The sequence below is a fragment of the Vicugna pacos genome, chromosome 23 (assembly GCF_048564905.1).
Source record: "Vicugna pacos chromosome 23, VicPac4, whole genome shotgun sequence".
In the NCBI taxonomy this organism is placed as follows: domain Eukaryota; kingdom Metazoa; phylum Chordata; class Mammalia; order Artiodactyla; family Camelidae; genus Vicugna; species Vicugna pacos.
Window position 1 is genome coordinate 22,507,062 of NC_133009.1, and position 13,619 is coordinate 22,520,680.

At 33.7% G+C, this 13,619-nt stretch overlaps 1 protein-coding gene across 1 annotated transcript in view; it reads right to left on the bottom strand.

The window, feature by feature from the left end:
- Positions 1-13,619, bottom strand: part of DNAH14 (dynein axonemal heavy chain 14) — a 274,100-nt gene that overhangs the window by 227,221 nt on the left and 33,260 nt on the right. The window contains exons 8-9 of the mRNA XM_072948673.1: positions 6,374-6,436; positions 1,780-1,918 (exon numbers count right to left, since the gene is read on the bottom strand). Of these exons, the coding sequence (XP_072804774.1) occupies positions 1,780-1,918; positions 6,374-6,436 (202 nt within the window). The remainder of the gene's footprint in view (positions 1-1,779; positions 1,919-6,373; positions 6,437-13,619) is intronic.

Sequence of the window (13,619 nt, forward strand, 5' to 3'; positions counted from 1 at the left end):
AAGACCTAACCTAACTTCCAAATCAAACGTATAGTGAATGTTTTACACAAATTCATGTCCCTTATTTAACTGCCCTATTCCCCTTCCCCATGGCTATTCAAATCCAGCATAGCCTGACTCATGATACCCTTCCTTCATGAAGCATGCCCTAACTTGTACTCCAAAGGCAGCTAATCTCTGCTTCCTCTGAATTTCTGTGGAATGACTATTTTACAAGTGTTATTTGCAAACAAATGTTCCTTGCCTTAGATTTTGCTAATTGATTAACTATGATGATTAGCAAAACTGAGGGACCACTTCTAGAATTAGGTATCATTTTTATATGTAAAGAATTTTCTCTTCAATAAACCGTAAGCTGACTGAAAATAGCAGATTTGTTTTTTACTTTGTATCCATCTCCTTTGCATTTTGCATATAATAGATAATTAACACATTATATATATTGTCTGGAGAGGATTGTTCCCTTCTGCTTCATGTTCTGGGGGAAAGGTTATATGGCCTAAGGTCTACAACATCCCTTCTCTGTCACTGTTAGCATTAACATCCATTAAGCATTTCACAGATTTCAAAGACATTTTAAAGTCTCCTTTGCCTTGCCACCTATGATTAAGTTAATTGATAAATTCTGTCACTCAGTCATGCATAAAGCAACATATCATAGCTGCCCAACTGATTTCCTTCTGCATTAAAACCGTATCAAAAATACTCCTCTGTGACATGTTTCCTACTTAACTTGAATTTAATCATTTTGAAGCATTAGTATTCTTAATATAACAATACAAATGATACTTCATCAGCAGTGGTTAACTCATCTTTCCTCATTAATTCTTTTATTTACTGAAAGACTATTTATTGAGGACCTACTATGTATCAGTCCCTATACATAACTGATTCTAAAAATAAGCTGTTTACAAATATTAATCTTATTACATGTATATAGTCAACACAATTAATTTTGCACTGATTGTCAAATTTATCATTTGTCCAGGCCCTTTTACCATTTCTCTTTCTACACCTCAAGGGCTATCAGTTTTACTTTCAGTGTCTCCCTGACATAGCAGGTAAGTGAAATAAAAGCTGCTGGAATCCTGTTCAACTGTATAGTAAACACTTAATATTTATAGGTCTATGTACTTAACCTCTTTGGAAGAACTGTTCTATACAAATTAAATTAAATCATTCATTAAGAAGTCATCCCTTCTAGAATTGTCGAACACAAGAATACATAAATTTAACCAAACACTCTGAGTGGCAACTTACGACAACTTCCTGACATGCCATACTAAGAGAAGAATAGCTGGTGACCATCAACTATGTATTAGAGGTGGGGAGGGTATGGGTCAGTGGTAGACTTTGTTCTTAGCATGCATGAGGTCCTGGGTTCAATACCAAGTACCTCCATTAAAAAGTAAATAAATACATAAAATTAATTATCTCTCCCCCCAAAAACAAACAAAATATTGTGTGTCAGAGATAACTGATTATTTACAAGTAATATTGAACATTTTAGAGTTTTGAAGAAAACAAAGAGCCTCATAACAACATAGGTTAAACGCATGGAAGATATTTTTTATTCCTTAATTATTAATTTAAGGAATGTCATTAACTATTATGAGTGAGTGGAATAATGTTCTTTCAAGGTATTTTAGAACATCAGTCATTCATAGGGATTGATTACTGTGGATCTAGAAATCTGAATTCCTTTGAATTTAAAATTCCATTTGTTTTTCCTACTTTCTATATAACAATATTGTCTAACAGTAAGACATTTCTACCTACCTTTACAAGGCATATGGCAGACGGATTATCTTCATTATCTTTTTTGAGACTAACTGCTTCTTCACAAAGTCCTCTTATATAAAGCAAACAACCTTGAAATAACTCATCAGCCAAAAAAAGATGGTGATATAAAAATGACCTGAAAGTTAAAAAATTCCCAGACTTATCTCTCATTCAAAAGAATGAAATTAATTTAGAGGTAACTAGTATAATTTATTTCATATGTCTATAGTTAATATGTATTACATCTACCACATTTTAAATGATACTGATAAAGATTACTAAACATTCTGGGTTTTGATTGGCTGATGATGCTGCAGTCAAGGTTTTGGTACTGGGGGTGGAACAAAATAGGAGGGGAAACAAGTGATGATGTTATTCTGTTATGCCACTGAGTTCACTAATTTTTGAAACAGTAGGCAGTGACATCCAAAAGGAATTATAGTCCCCTATTTATTAAATTTAAATAAATTTCCTCAATTTATTTTTTATCCAATTACAGGAAAAAAAATAACTAGATTAGGGGCCACTTGGAGAAAGTTTCTTAAATTCTCCAACCCCCTATATCCTAAAATAGAGAAGTTGGGGCTTTTTCTTTTCTCTGCCTCTTTCTATTAGTCTGGTCATGGTCATAAAGATGAAACAAATTACTGCTTACAACACTGGAAAGAGTAGAAGGGCAGAACTGGAGGAGAAAAGAGCAGAGTGGAAGAGATAAAGCTCCTTGAAAACTGCATCAAGAAAAGCAAACTTCCCTGTGCAACAGTGTATAGAGAGGAAGGGGCCCTCTGTCCTTCATTGATTCCTTGAAAGGTGGCTGATTTTTATAGGTTGTCATCTCACAATATACAATTAGCTTTTTCCTGTATTTCCATTTTACAGGTAAAAGCTTTATATACCAGGAAGCTAGTGAAGCTAAAGCTTCACGTGCTCTTTATTTGCACTACTTCTTTCAAAGCCTTGTTATTTATCTTAAAGAAGGGCTCCTCAAATTATATAGGGTTCACATAACATGGAACTACTCCTGGATGCCTGATATTCCTCTAAGCATCTAGTATACAGAGGAAGAAAGATCATACTAAAAACAAGCGGCACATCCCAGAAAGTGAGATGTCACAACAAGCAAACCCAATCTTGGTATTTATTAACAAAAGAATGATAATCAAAATTCAGGTAGTAATGAACTCACGTTACTTAGCATTGTTTAAAGCTTTCTTTTTTTCCTTTAAAAATGTATTCAATTTTATTTGTACATTTTAACATAGGTACAAAGATACGGGGGGTGCATTAGAAAAATAATTATAAGCATGGAAAATGTGAAAAAAAGTTGAGTTGTAATGGTAAGATCTGACAAGAGAAAGACAATGCATCAATTAATGACTTATCAAGCACAGGTGTTATGAGAAATTTACAAATTTCATTCTATTATAATAGAAAACTAATTACATTCTCCAAAACTTTATTCACATGCAACAAAGAACTGCTAGATATTAGAAAGTATATCACAGAAGTATATTAAAACTCAGGTCCTGGCTTCTAGGAAAATGGAGCAGATATATCCTTCAGTATTCATCAACTTAAGTACAACTAAACACTCTGGGCATTTTACATAAAGCAACCATGAAGAAGACACTGAAAGGTAGAGAAGAGAAGGAAAACTGACTAGGAATGACATGGTGCTAAGTTCCCCAGGTTTTCTTTTGCCTCGTATATCCCAAATTTGGAGTTGAAGAAACCAGCAATCTGGAAATGCCAAAAAGTGCAGACAAAAAGCCTGCTGTCTAGCTAAAGGGAAAAGGGATAGTCTAGCAAGACAGAAAAATTTTAAACAATAGCCATTCCATTCTAGTCAAATACCATAGGAAAAAAAGGCCAAGTGGAGAACCAAGTTCTATCCTTGACAAGCTGCAATGACACACCCCTAGGGCCCTCATGGAAGGTTTTCAGGAAAAGCTGAGTAGGGAGCTGGGACTTTCATCTTCACTGGGTGGTAATGAGCAAAGAAACAGAATGGTAAACAAGAAATAGGAGCCATAAAGGAGAAACAAATGAAATTCTAGAATTAAAAAATATAATGACTCAAAAAAAGTCAATAGATTGGCTCAATAGCAGAATGGAGTGAACAGAGAAATCAGTGAACTGGAAGACAGAAAAACAGAAATTATCTACTCTGAACAACAGAGAAAAGTGGGCTGAGAAAAATGAGCAGACTGTTAGAAACGAGTGGGACTACAAAAAAAAAAAAAAAAAAGATCTAGCATTTGTGTCTGCAGTCCTGGAAAAAGATGAGGTTTTTCAGTCTATTTTTCAGGGCTGAAAAAAATACTTGAATAATGGACAAAAATTTGCCAAGTTTGTCAAGAAACACACTAATGTAGAGATTCAAGAAGCCAAAGCAGAATAAAGACAAAGAAAACCACACCCAGATCCGTCAAAGTCAAGCTTCTGAAAAATAAGGACAAAAGAAAAACTCTTAAAAGCATCAAGAGAAAACAAACATCTACAGGTGAATAGCAATTCAAATGATCAATTATATTATAAATGAGGGACAGTAAAGGGATATAAAGGTAAAGTTCCTACAATTCACTCAAACTAAGAAAATGGTGACACCAGTAGACTGTGTATATATATTATTATAATAATGGCATTCACTAAAAAGCTACACAAAGAGATACACTCAAAAATACTATAGATAAATCCAAATGAAATTCTAAAAAATGTCCAAATAACTGTCAGGAAGGCAGGAAGAAGAAATAAGACAAACAAAAAACATAGAGTAAACAGAAACCAAAAAATAAAATGGCAAACGTAAGTCCTAACATATAAATAATTAGATTAAGTATAAATGGTCTAAATACACTAATTAAAAGACAGAGATTGGCACATGGATTTTAAAACATGACCTAACTATATGCTATCTACAAGAAACTAATGACCAGCAACAAACCCCCTTTCTTCCAACCCCTCAGCCCCACCTTTTGCTCCAGCCACCCCTGCAGCAACGACCGTCACTTTAACAAGTGAAAGGAGTTGAGTAAAGGCCCAAGTCTACATTAAAGATCACTAAGGTCAGTAAAGCAGTGAGGCCAAATAGTTTATATTTTCAAGAAGCAAGTTAATTACTAGCCCAATGCCTGGCATGCAGTGGATGCTAAATAGATAATTATACATTAAAAAAAACAATCAGCAACAACAAGCCAAAGACTGAAAGAAAATATTATAAACCATGTATCTGACAAAGAAATCATATCCAGAATATAAAAAGAATTCTTAAAATACAACAGTATTAAGACAAACCATCCAATTAGAAGGTGGACAAAAGACATGAAAAGATATTTCACCAAAGAAGATACATAGTTGTCAAATAAGCACATGAAAAGGTATTCACCATCAGTAGTCATTAGGGAAATGCAAATTAAAACCACAATTAGATATCACTACACACCTATCAAAATGTTCAAAATAAAAAACAGTGACAACTTCAAATGGTAGCAACAATGCAGACAAACTGAATCACATATACATTGCTGGTGGGAATGAAAAATGGTACAACCGGGAATGCCTTGATAGTTTCTTTAAAAAATTAAACATGTAATTATAATACAACCCAGCAATTGCACTCCTTGGCACTTACCCCAAAGAAATGAAAACTTATTTTCACACAAAAAGTTGTATATGGATATTTACAGAAGGTTTATCTGTATTAGGCAAACACGGGAAAACATCCAGGTGTACTTCAAGAGATAAATGGTTAAACAAACTGTGGTATGTCCATATCATGGACTGCTACCAGCACTAAAAAGAAAAAATTAATACATGCAACAACCTGGATGAACCTCCAGAGAGTTATGCTAAGTGAAGTATCAGTCCCAAAGGTTATATACTGTGTGGTTGCATTTATATAACATTCTTGAAAAGATAATTATACAAATGGAGAACAGACTAGTACTCACCACAGGTTAATAAGAGGGTAGAAGTGAGAGGGAAGTGAATATAGCTATGAAAAGGCAACATGAGAGATGCACAAATGTTAATATTTTAATTTTATCAATGTCATTGTTCTGGTTGTCATACTAGATGTTTGCAAGTTGTGACCACTGGAGGAACAGGGTAAAGGGTACATGAGATCTCTCTGTATCATTTCTTAAAATATTTTCATCATAATTATCTCAAAGTAAAAAGTTTAATAGCAACAACAAAACTTGTCTGCTGGAGATTCTATAAAACAGAATTAACTGTCATCTATCTTAAATAATTTAATGATTCCATTCTTGAAGGTAAAAAGTTAGATTAAGTGATCAAAAGAACTCATCAGAGGTTCTTCATAGCACTATGATTTCTTCACCACAGAATGGTATACTGGGAAATATAAAAAGTGGTTATTACATTTATATATATTAATATATATAAAGGTAAATATATATACAATATTAATAGTCTTTAAAAAATAAAATGGGTTAAACTTAATCATGAAGAATATGGAATGTGACTTTCCAATCACTAAGTGAAAATTAGTTTATATCTACTTCAATATGACATAGAAAAATTTCAAGAAGCCTTATTTTAAGTAAGTGTATTTCATAACAAGACTTACCTGCTCTTCTCTGTCTTAATTCTTTTAACAGTCAACTTCCAAGTAACAAATGACTTAATTATTCTGAAAAGAAAAACGTTTCTTACATTCTATATTCATAAATCACTATTAATGGAGAAAATGCAATAATTTTAGAAAAGGCTTAGTAATACTAGAACATTCTATAGAACAAGTTTCATTCATCCTGAGTTATCTAAAGTATATGCTAAGCCATATCATTTTTTCCCATCTCTTTTATTGACAGCAAAGTAAGAGCAAAAAGTAGACGTAAGTAAAAGTCATTATAATTCTCATAGACGCATAATTAATTTAGCTGAAACATTCTAATAAATATAAAGAGTATAAAAGTATATTGTTCCCTTATAAATGTATTGGCTTACTATTTTTAAAAGAGAAACATATGTTAAGAAGAGTCAAGATTCAATTTTCAGTGTTAATGAAAAGGTACACTGATAAGAAATTATTACATAGTGGTAAGTAAAAAATTAGGATAATGTATGAACAAAATGCTCCAACCAAAAAATGTACCTGAATGGATACCACAAAAAAAAAAAAAAGAAAAAAAAGAACTGTATATATGATGCCTACAAGAGACTCACTTCAGATCTGGAGACCATACAGACTGAAAGTGAGGAGATAGAAAAGGTATTTCATGCTAATGGAAATCAAAAGAAAGCTGGAATGGCCACCAAACTTGTATCAGACAAAACAGACTTTAAAATAAAGACTGTTATAAGAGACAATGAAGGACACTGCATAATGATCAAGGGGTCAATCCAAGAGGAAGATATAACAACTGTAAATATATATGTATCCAACATAGGAATTCCTAAATATATAAGGCAAATATTAACAGAAAAAATTAACAAAAAATATTAACATAAAAAGAGAAATTGACAGTAATGCAATAATACTAGGGGACTTTAACCCTCCACTTACATCAATGAATAGATCATCTAGACAGAAAATCAATAAGGAAATGCAGGCCTTAAATAACATATTAGGCCAAATGGACTTCACTGATATATAGAGAGCATTCCATCCCAAAGCAGCAGAATACACATTCTTTTCAAGAGCACATGGAACATTCTCCATGACAGATCACATGCTAGGCCACAAAACAAGGTGTAAGTTTAAGAAAATTGAATCATATCAAGCATCTTTTCCAACCATAATGCTATGGGACTAGAAATCAACAAGAAAAAAACTTCAAGAAACACAAACACATGGAGGCTAAACAATATGCTACTAAACAACCAATGGATCAAAAAAGTACCTAAATGAAAATAAAAACATGATAATCCAAAACCTAAGGGAAGCAGCAAAGGCAGTTCTGAGAGGGAAGTTTATAGCAATACAAGCTACCTTAGGGAACAAGAAAACCTCAAGTAAGCAACCTAACCTTACACATAAAGCAACCAGAGAAAGAAGAATGAAAAAAATCCCAAAGTCACTAGAAGGAAAGAAATCATAAAGGTCACAGCAGAAATAAATGAAAAAGAGACTAAACAAATAGAAAAGATCAATGAAACTAAAAACTGGTTCTTTGAAAACATAAAAAAATTTAGTCAGACTCATCAAAAAAAAGGGGGGAAGGGGACCAAATCAATAAAAATAGAAATGAAAAAAGGAGAAACTGCAACCAATATCACAGAAATACAAAGACTTAGAGACTATTATGAACAACTATATGCCAACAAAATTGACAACCTAGAAGAAATGGACAAATTCTTAGAAAGACAGAAACTCCCAAGTCTGAACTAGGAAGAAACAGAAAATGTGAACAAATTACCAGTAATGAAATTGAGTCAGTAATTTTAAAATTTCCAACAGACAAAAGTCCAGGATCAGGTGTCTTCACAGGTGAAGTCTACCAAACATTTAGAAAAGAGGTAACATTCGTCCTTCTCAAACTATCCAAAAAATTGCAAAGAAACACTTCTGAACTCATTCCCTGAGCTAGCCATCACCCTGAAAACAAAACCAGACAATGATACCACACAAAAAAGAGAATTACAAGCCAATTATCAGTGATGAACATAGATACAAAAGTCCTCAACAAAATACTAGCAAAGTGAATCCAACAATACATTAAAAAGTAGAATTTTTTCCCAGAGATGCAAGGATTTTTCAATATCCACAAGTAAATAAATGTAATATACCACATTAACAAACTGAAGAATAAAAACCATATGATCATCTCATTAGATGCAGAAAAAGCTTCTGATAAAATCCAACATCAACTTATGATTAAAACTCTCCAGAAATTGGGCATAGAGGGAACATACTTCAACATAATAAAGGTCATATATGACAAACCATAACATATTCAAAGGTGAAAAGCTGAAAGCATTTTCTCTAAGATCAGGAATAAGACAATGATGCCTACTCTCGCCAATTTTATTCAACACAGTTTTGGGAGTTCTAGCCACCACAGCAATCAGACAAGAATAACAAATAAAAGGAATACAGATTGGAAAGAAGTAAAACTGTCACTGATTGCAGATGACATGATACTATATATAGAAAATCCTAGACACCACGAGAAAACTACTAGAGCTCATCAATGAATTTGATAAAGTTGTAGGATACAAAATTAATATACAGAAATCCACTGCACTTCTATACACTAACAACAAACTATAAGAGGAATTATAGAAACAATCCCATTTATCATCTCATCAAAAAGAATAAAATAACTAGATATAAAACTACCTAAGGAGGTAAAAGACCTATATTTGGAAAACTATAATACACTGGTGAAAGAAATAGAAGACAAGACAAATAGATGGAAATATATACCTGGATCTTGGATTGGAAGAATCAGTATTGTTAAAATGACCATACTATCCAAGGCAATCTACAGATACAATAAATCCCTACCAAAATACCAATGGCATTTTTCACAGAAGTAGAACAAATAATTTCAAACTTTGTATGGAAACACAAGACCCTGAATAGCCAAAACGGTCTTGAGAAACAAGAACACAGCTGGAGGAATAACACTCCTTGACTTCAGATTATACAACAAAGCTACAGTCATCAAAACAGTATGGTACTGGCACAAAAACAGACATATAGATCAATGGAACAGAATAGAAAGCCCAGAAATAAACCCACACACTTATGGTCAATTAACCTATGACCTGAAGGCAAGAATACACAATGGAGAAAAGACAGTCTCATCAATAAGTGGTGCTGGCAAAACCAGACAGCTACATGTAAAAGAATGAAATCAGAACATTCTCTAGCACCATAGAAAAAAATAAACTCAAAATGGATTAAAGACCTAAATGTAAGACCATATGTCATAAAACTCCTAGAGGAAAATATAGGCAAAACACTTTTTGACATAAATCCCTGCAATACTTTTTTGGATCTGTCTCCTAAAATAAAGGAAATAAAAGCAAAAATAAACAAATGCAACCCAATTAAACTTAAAAGCTTTTGCACAAAGGAGACCACCAACAAAACAAAAAGACAACCTACTGAATAGAAGAATTTACTTGCAAATGATGACTGGGAAGGAGTTAATATCCAACATATATAAGCAGTCCCTACAACTCAACACCAAAAAATTAGACAACCTGATTCAAAAATGAGCAAAAGACCTGAACAGACATTTTTTTCCAAAGAGGAAATGCAGATGGCTGTGGGAGCACAAACTTGGGTTAACAAACTTTGATACTGTAATAATTGCTTTCACCAAATCATATTCTCACCTTTATGTAAACACGTAAGAAATGTATAATCAAAACCAATGCTTTCTATAACTGTCATTATACTGCTACTTCAAAGCAAAATGTCCAAAAGCATAAAAGACTAAACTCTGAATACCAGTCACCACCTTATCTATGGAATTTAGCTTAGTTGCCTTGAAGCTGCTTTGCTAGCAGGAAAGTGCTACAACTGTCTCCTTGCCGTAAAAAGCAGACATGCTTTGCTTGCTTTGCTTAGTTCAAGGTCATAGATTCAGGGCTTCTTATGCTTACGGAAAACCGTAACTCGTCCCTTGCCCTAACCGGCAGGACATACTTCGCTTATCAGGCGTAGGTGGATAGTGCAGGCTGCTCTTGCTCACAGAAAACTGTGACTTAGTCCTTAGCTGGGAACAGCTGGGCTGCTTTGCATGCTTAGATGATTTCTGATCATTGTATAGAGACTCTGTGGTGGTCTGGGTTTTCATTATCAATTATTTGTAACACTGTAACCTTGTTCATGATCGAGGCTTAAAAAAATCATTTGTACTATCAATATTGTAACCTTCTCTCTAAGTATAAATTAAGATTATAATGTTTGTTTTTCACGAACTGAAACTGCTGACCTGCATCCCTGCGCGTATACCATGCCCTTTATTCCTATGATGTATTTCACTTTGATTCTTTGTTTGACTATTCTCAATAAATACAAGAGCTTTGGAGGAGCTCGGGGAGTCAGTCTCCAGCTCCCTCTCACTCTCTTCACCTGATAAAGTCTTGAGTAATTTCATTCTTCTGCAGTGGGATTTTTGCTGGCCAAAACCCATGACGAACAGAACCCACAGATGGCCAACAGACATGTGACAAGATGCTCAACATCGCTAATCATCAAGGAAATGCAAATTAAAACCACAATGAGATATCACTTCATACCTGTTAGAATGGCTATCATCAAAAAAAGGACACAAATAACAAATGTTGGCTGGGATATGGAGAAAAGAAAACCCTTGTACAGTATTGGTGGGAATATAAATTGGTGCAGCCACTGTGGAAAACAGTATAGAGGTTTTTCAAAAAAACGAAAAATAGAATTACCATATGCCCAACAATTCCACCCCTGGGTATATATCCAAACAAAAACAAAAACACTAATTCAGAAAGATACATGTACCCCAGTGTTCATAGCAGCATTGTACAATTACCAAGGGATGGAAGCAACCTAAGTGTCTGTCAGCAGATGAATGGATAAAGAAGAGGTGGTATATATACACAATGGAATACTACTCAGCCATAAAAAGAACAAAATTGTGCCATTTTCGGCAACATGTATGGACTTAAAGGGTATTAGTCTAAGTGAAATAAGTCAGAAAGTTAAAGACAAATACTGTATGATACCACTTACATATGGAATCTAAAAAATAGAACAAACTAGTGAATATAACAAGAAAGAAGCAGACTCAAACAGATACAGAGAACAAAGTAGTGCTTACCAGGGGAGGGGGAAATATAGGGGTGAGGGCATAGGAGGTACAAACTACTGTGTGTAAGATAGGTTATGACACAAGGAATGAATATAGTCAACATATTGTAATAACTGTAAATAGAAAGTAACCTTTAAAAATTATATAAAAATTTTTAAAAATTAAAAAAATTAAGATACTGTATGTCACTTTGATATTATTCAATACTTCCATTTTAAAGACACGCATTTGTAATTTCAAAAAGTAAAAAAACCTACACGGGAAGAAATTGAAAAGTTTCTCCAGGGATTATTCATTATCCTTAATTTTCACACATGAAATAAACACACTCAACTGTTTCTGCAGATCTCCCTTAACTTCTCTAAATGAATATTGCCACCTATTTTATGCACTTGTGGGACAGGTCTAGAGCCTTATCACAATCTCTCCTTCAGTAGCTTTTCTATCTTGACGAAAACATTCATTTTTAAACAAACACTGATATATGATACTTGTTTGCCAAAGTGAGATTCCTGATGTAGCTAGTTAAGAGCCAGTGGGGAGGGGGAAATGGCAGGAATAGAAGTGCTCAGGAGGCCAAAGAACCAGCCAGTCCTGGTGACATCATTAGCTGATTTTGAATCAAAGAAGACTGAAGGAGCCCTAGAACCATCCAAGCAGTTCAAAAAGAATCTAGTAATGTCATTTAAACAGGTACACTCAACTCAAGGTCTTGGAAATCAGCAATGCCTCAGACAAATCTAGTTAACTTGACCTTAAATCAGGCTCCAAAGAAGCATTCCAAGTAAGTTCCTATCTCACTTTAATCCGGATCCACAGTCATGTTACCTCAGGGATCTTTTAGATCCCTGGAAACCCAGATGAATCAGAGGGGAACCCAATAATGGTGTAATAAGTATCTGCACCAGACCACAGAAATTAATATGCCAAAAATTTTCATGAGGTGAAAAACTAACAGTGATACTCAACTCATCCCTGTACTGTATATACAGCATCACCAGCTTAAGTCATTAATACTTATTTATCTTGTCTATTTGAAATGTAACTTGTTACGGTATTAGTTATTTAAAAATTTTTACAAAATATATTAAAAATCAAATTTAAAAGTCAAATGAATCTACAAGTTGACTAAAATTTAACTTCCATTATTCTTAACATGAATAAAGAAAATAAATCATTTTGACTGTGGCCAAATGTCATATAAAAAGATGATTCTTGTCCCAGTTCCAAGTAATTCAAAAGTCTAATCAATGAAAGTTATTCAGAGCAGAATAGACCCTAAGGATTTATTTCGAAGCAAGCTGGAAAGTTCACAACTTAATATGGAAAGTTAACTTGTGAATTTAACAAGGCAAATTTTAACATTAAGCAGAGGAAAGTTCAACAGTTAAAATAAATACATATAGAGGGTAATACCTTGAATAATATCATAAACTAACAACCCAGAATCAGAAACTTCTAGCTTCACTGGAAGTGTCTAATTTACAAGGATGCAACATCATACATATTCTTGAATTGTTCTTCGAATTGTTAATCATCTACACTGCATGTGACTTAGGATCCAAACAATAATAAAACCAGCTTCATTTTCTACCAACCACTTCAATGCTTCAATGACATAATTTCTATGTTTGAATCTCTGAATACATATTAACCTTGTTCCTGCCTCAGAATTTTTGAACTTACTATATTCTCTGTCTGGAACTCTTCTCTCACAAGACCCCACATGGATGTGTCCTCTTCATCATTTAGGTCTCTGCTTAAACACATCTCTGGCCATCCTATCTAAAGTAGCAACACACACACACACACACACACACACCCCTCTGTTTTATTATTTCTGGCCTTTATCACTATCTGAAATTATCTTATTTATTTACTTATTTATTATCTATCTCTCTCCATTAGAACGTAAGTTCTATAGGAATACAGATCTTGTATATTTTTTCCCAGTTGTATCTCCAGTGCCCGTAACAGTGGAATAGAACAGGTATACAATAACTATTTGTTCAGTAAGTGAGTAACTTTTTTGTCACAAAATTCATTCACTTCTCTTCCTCAGGTTCT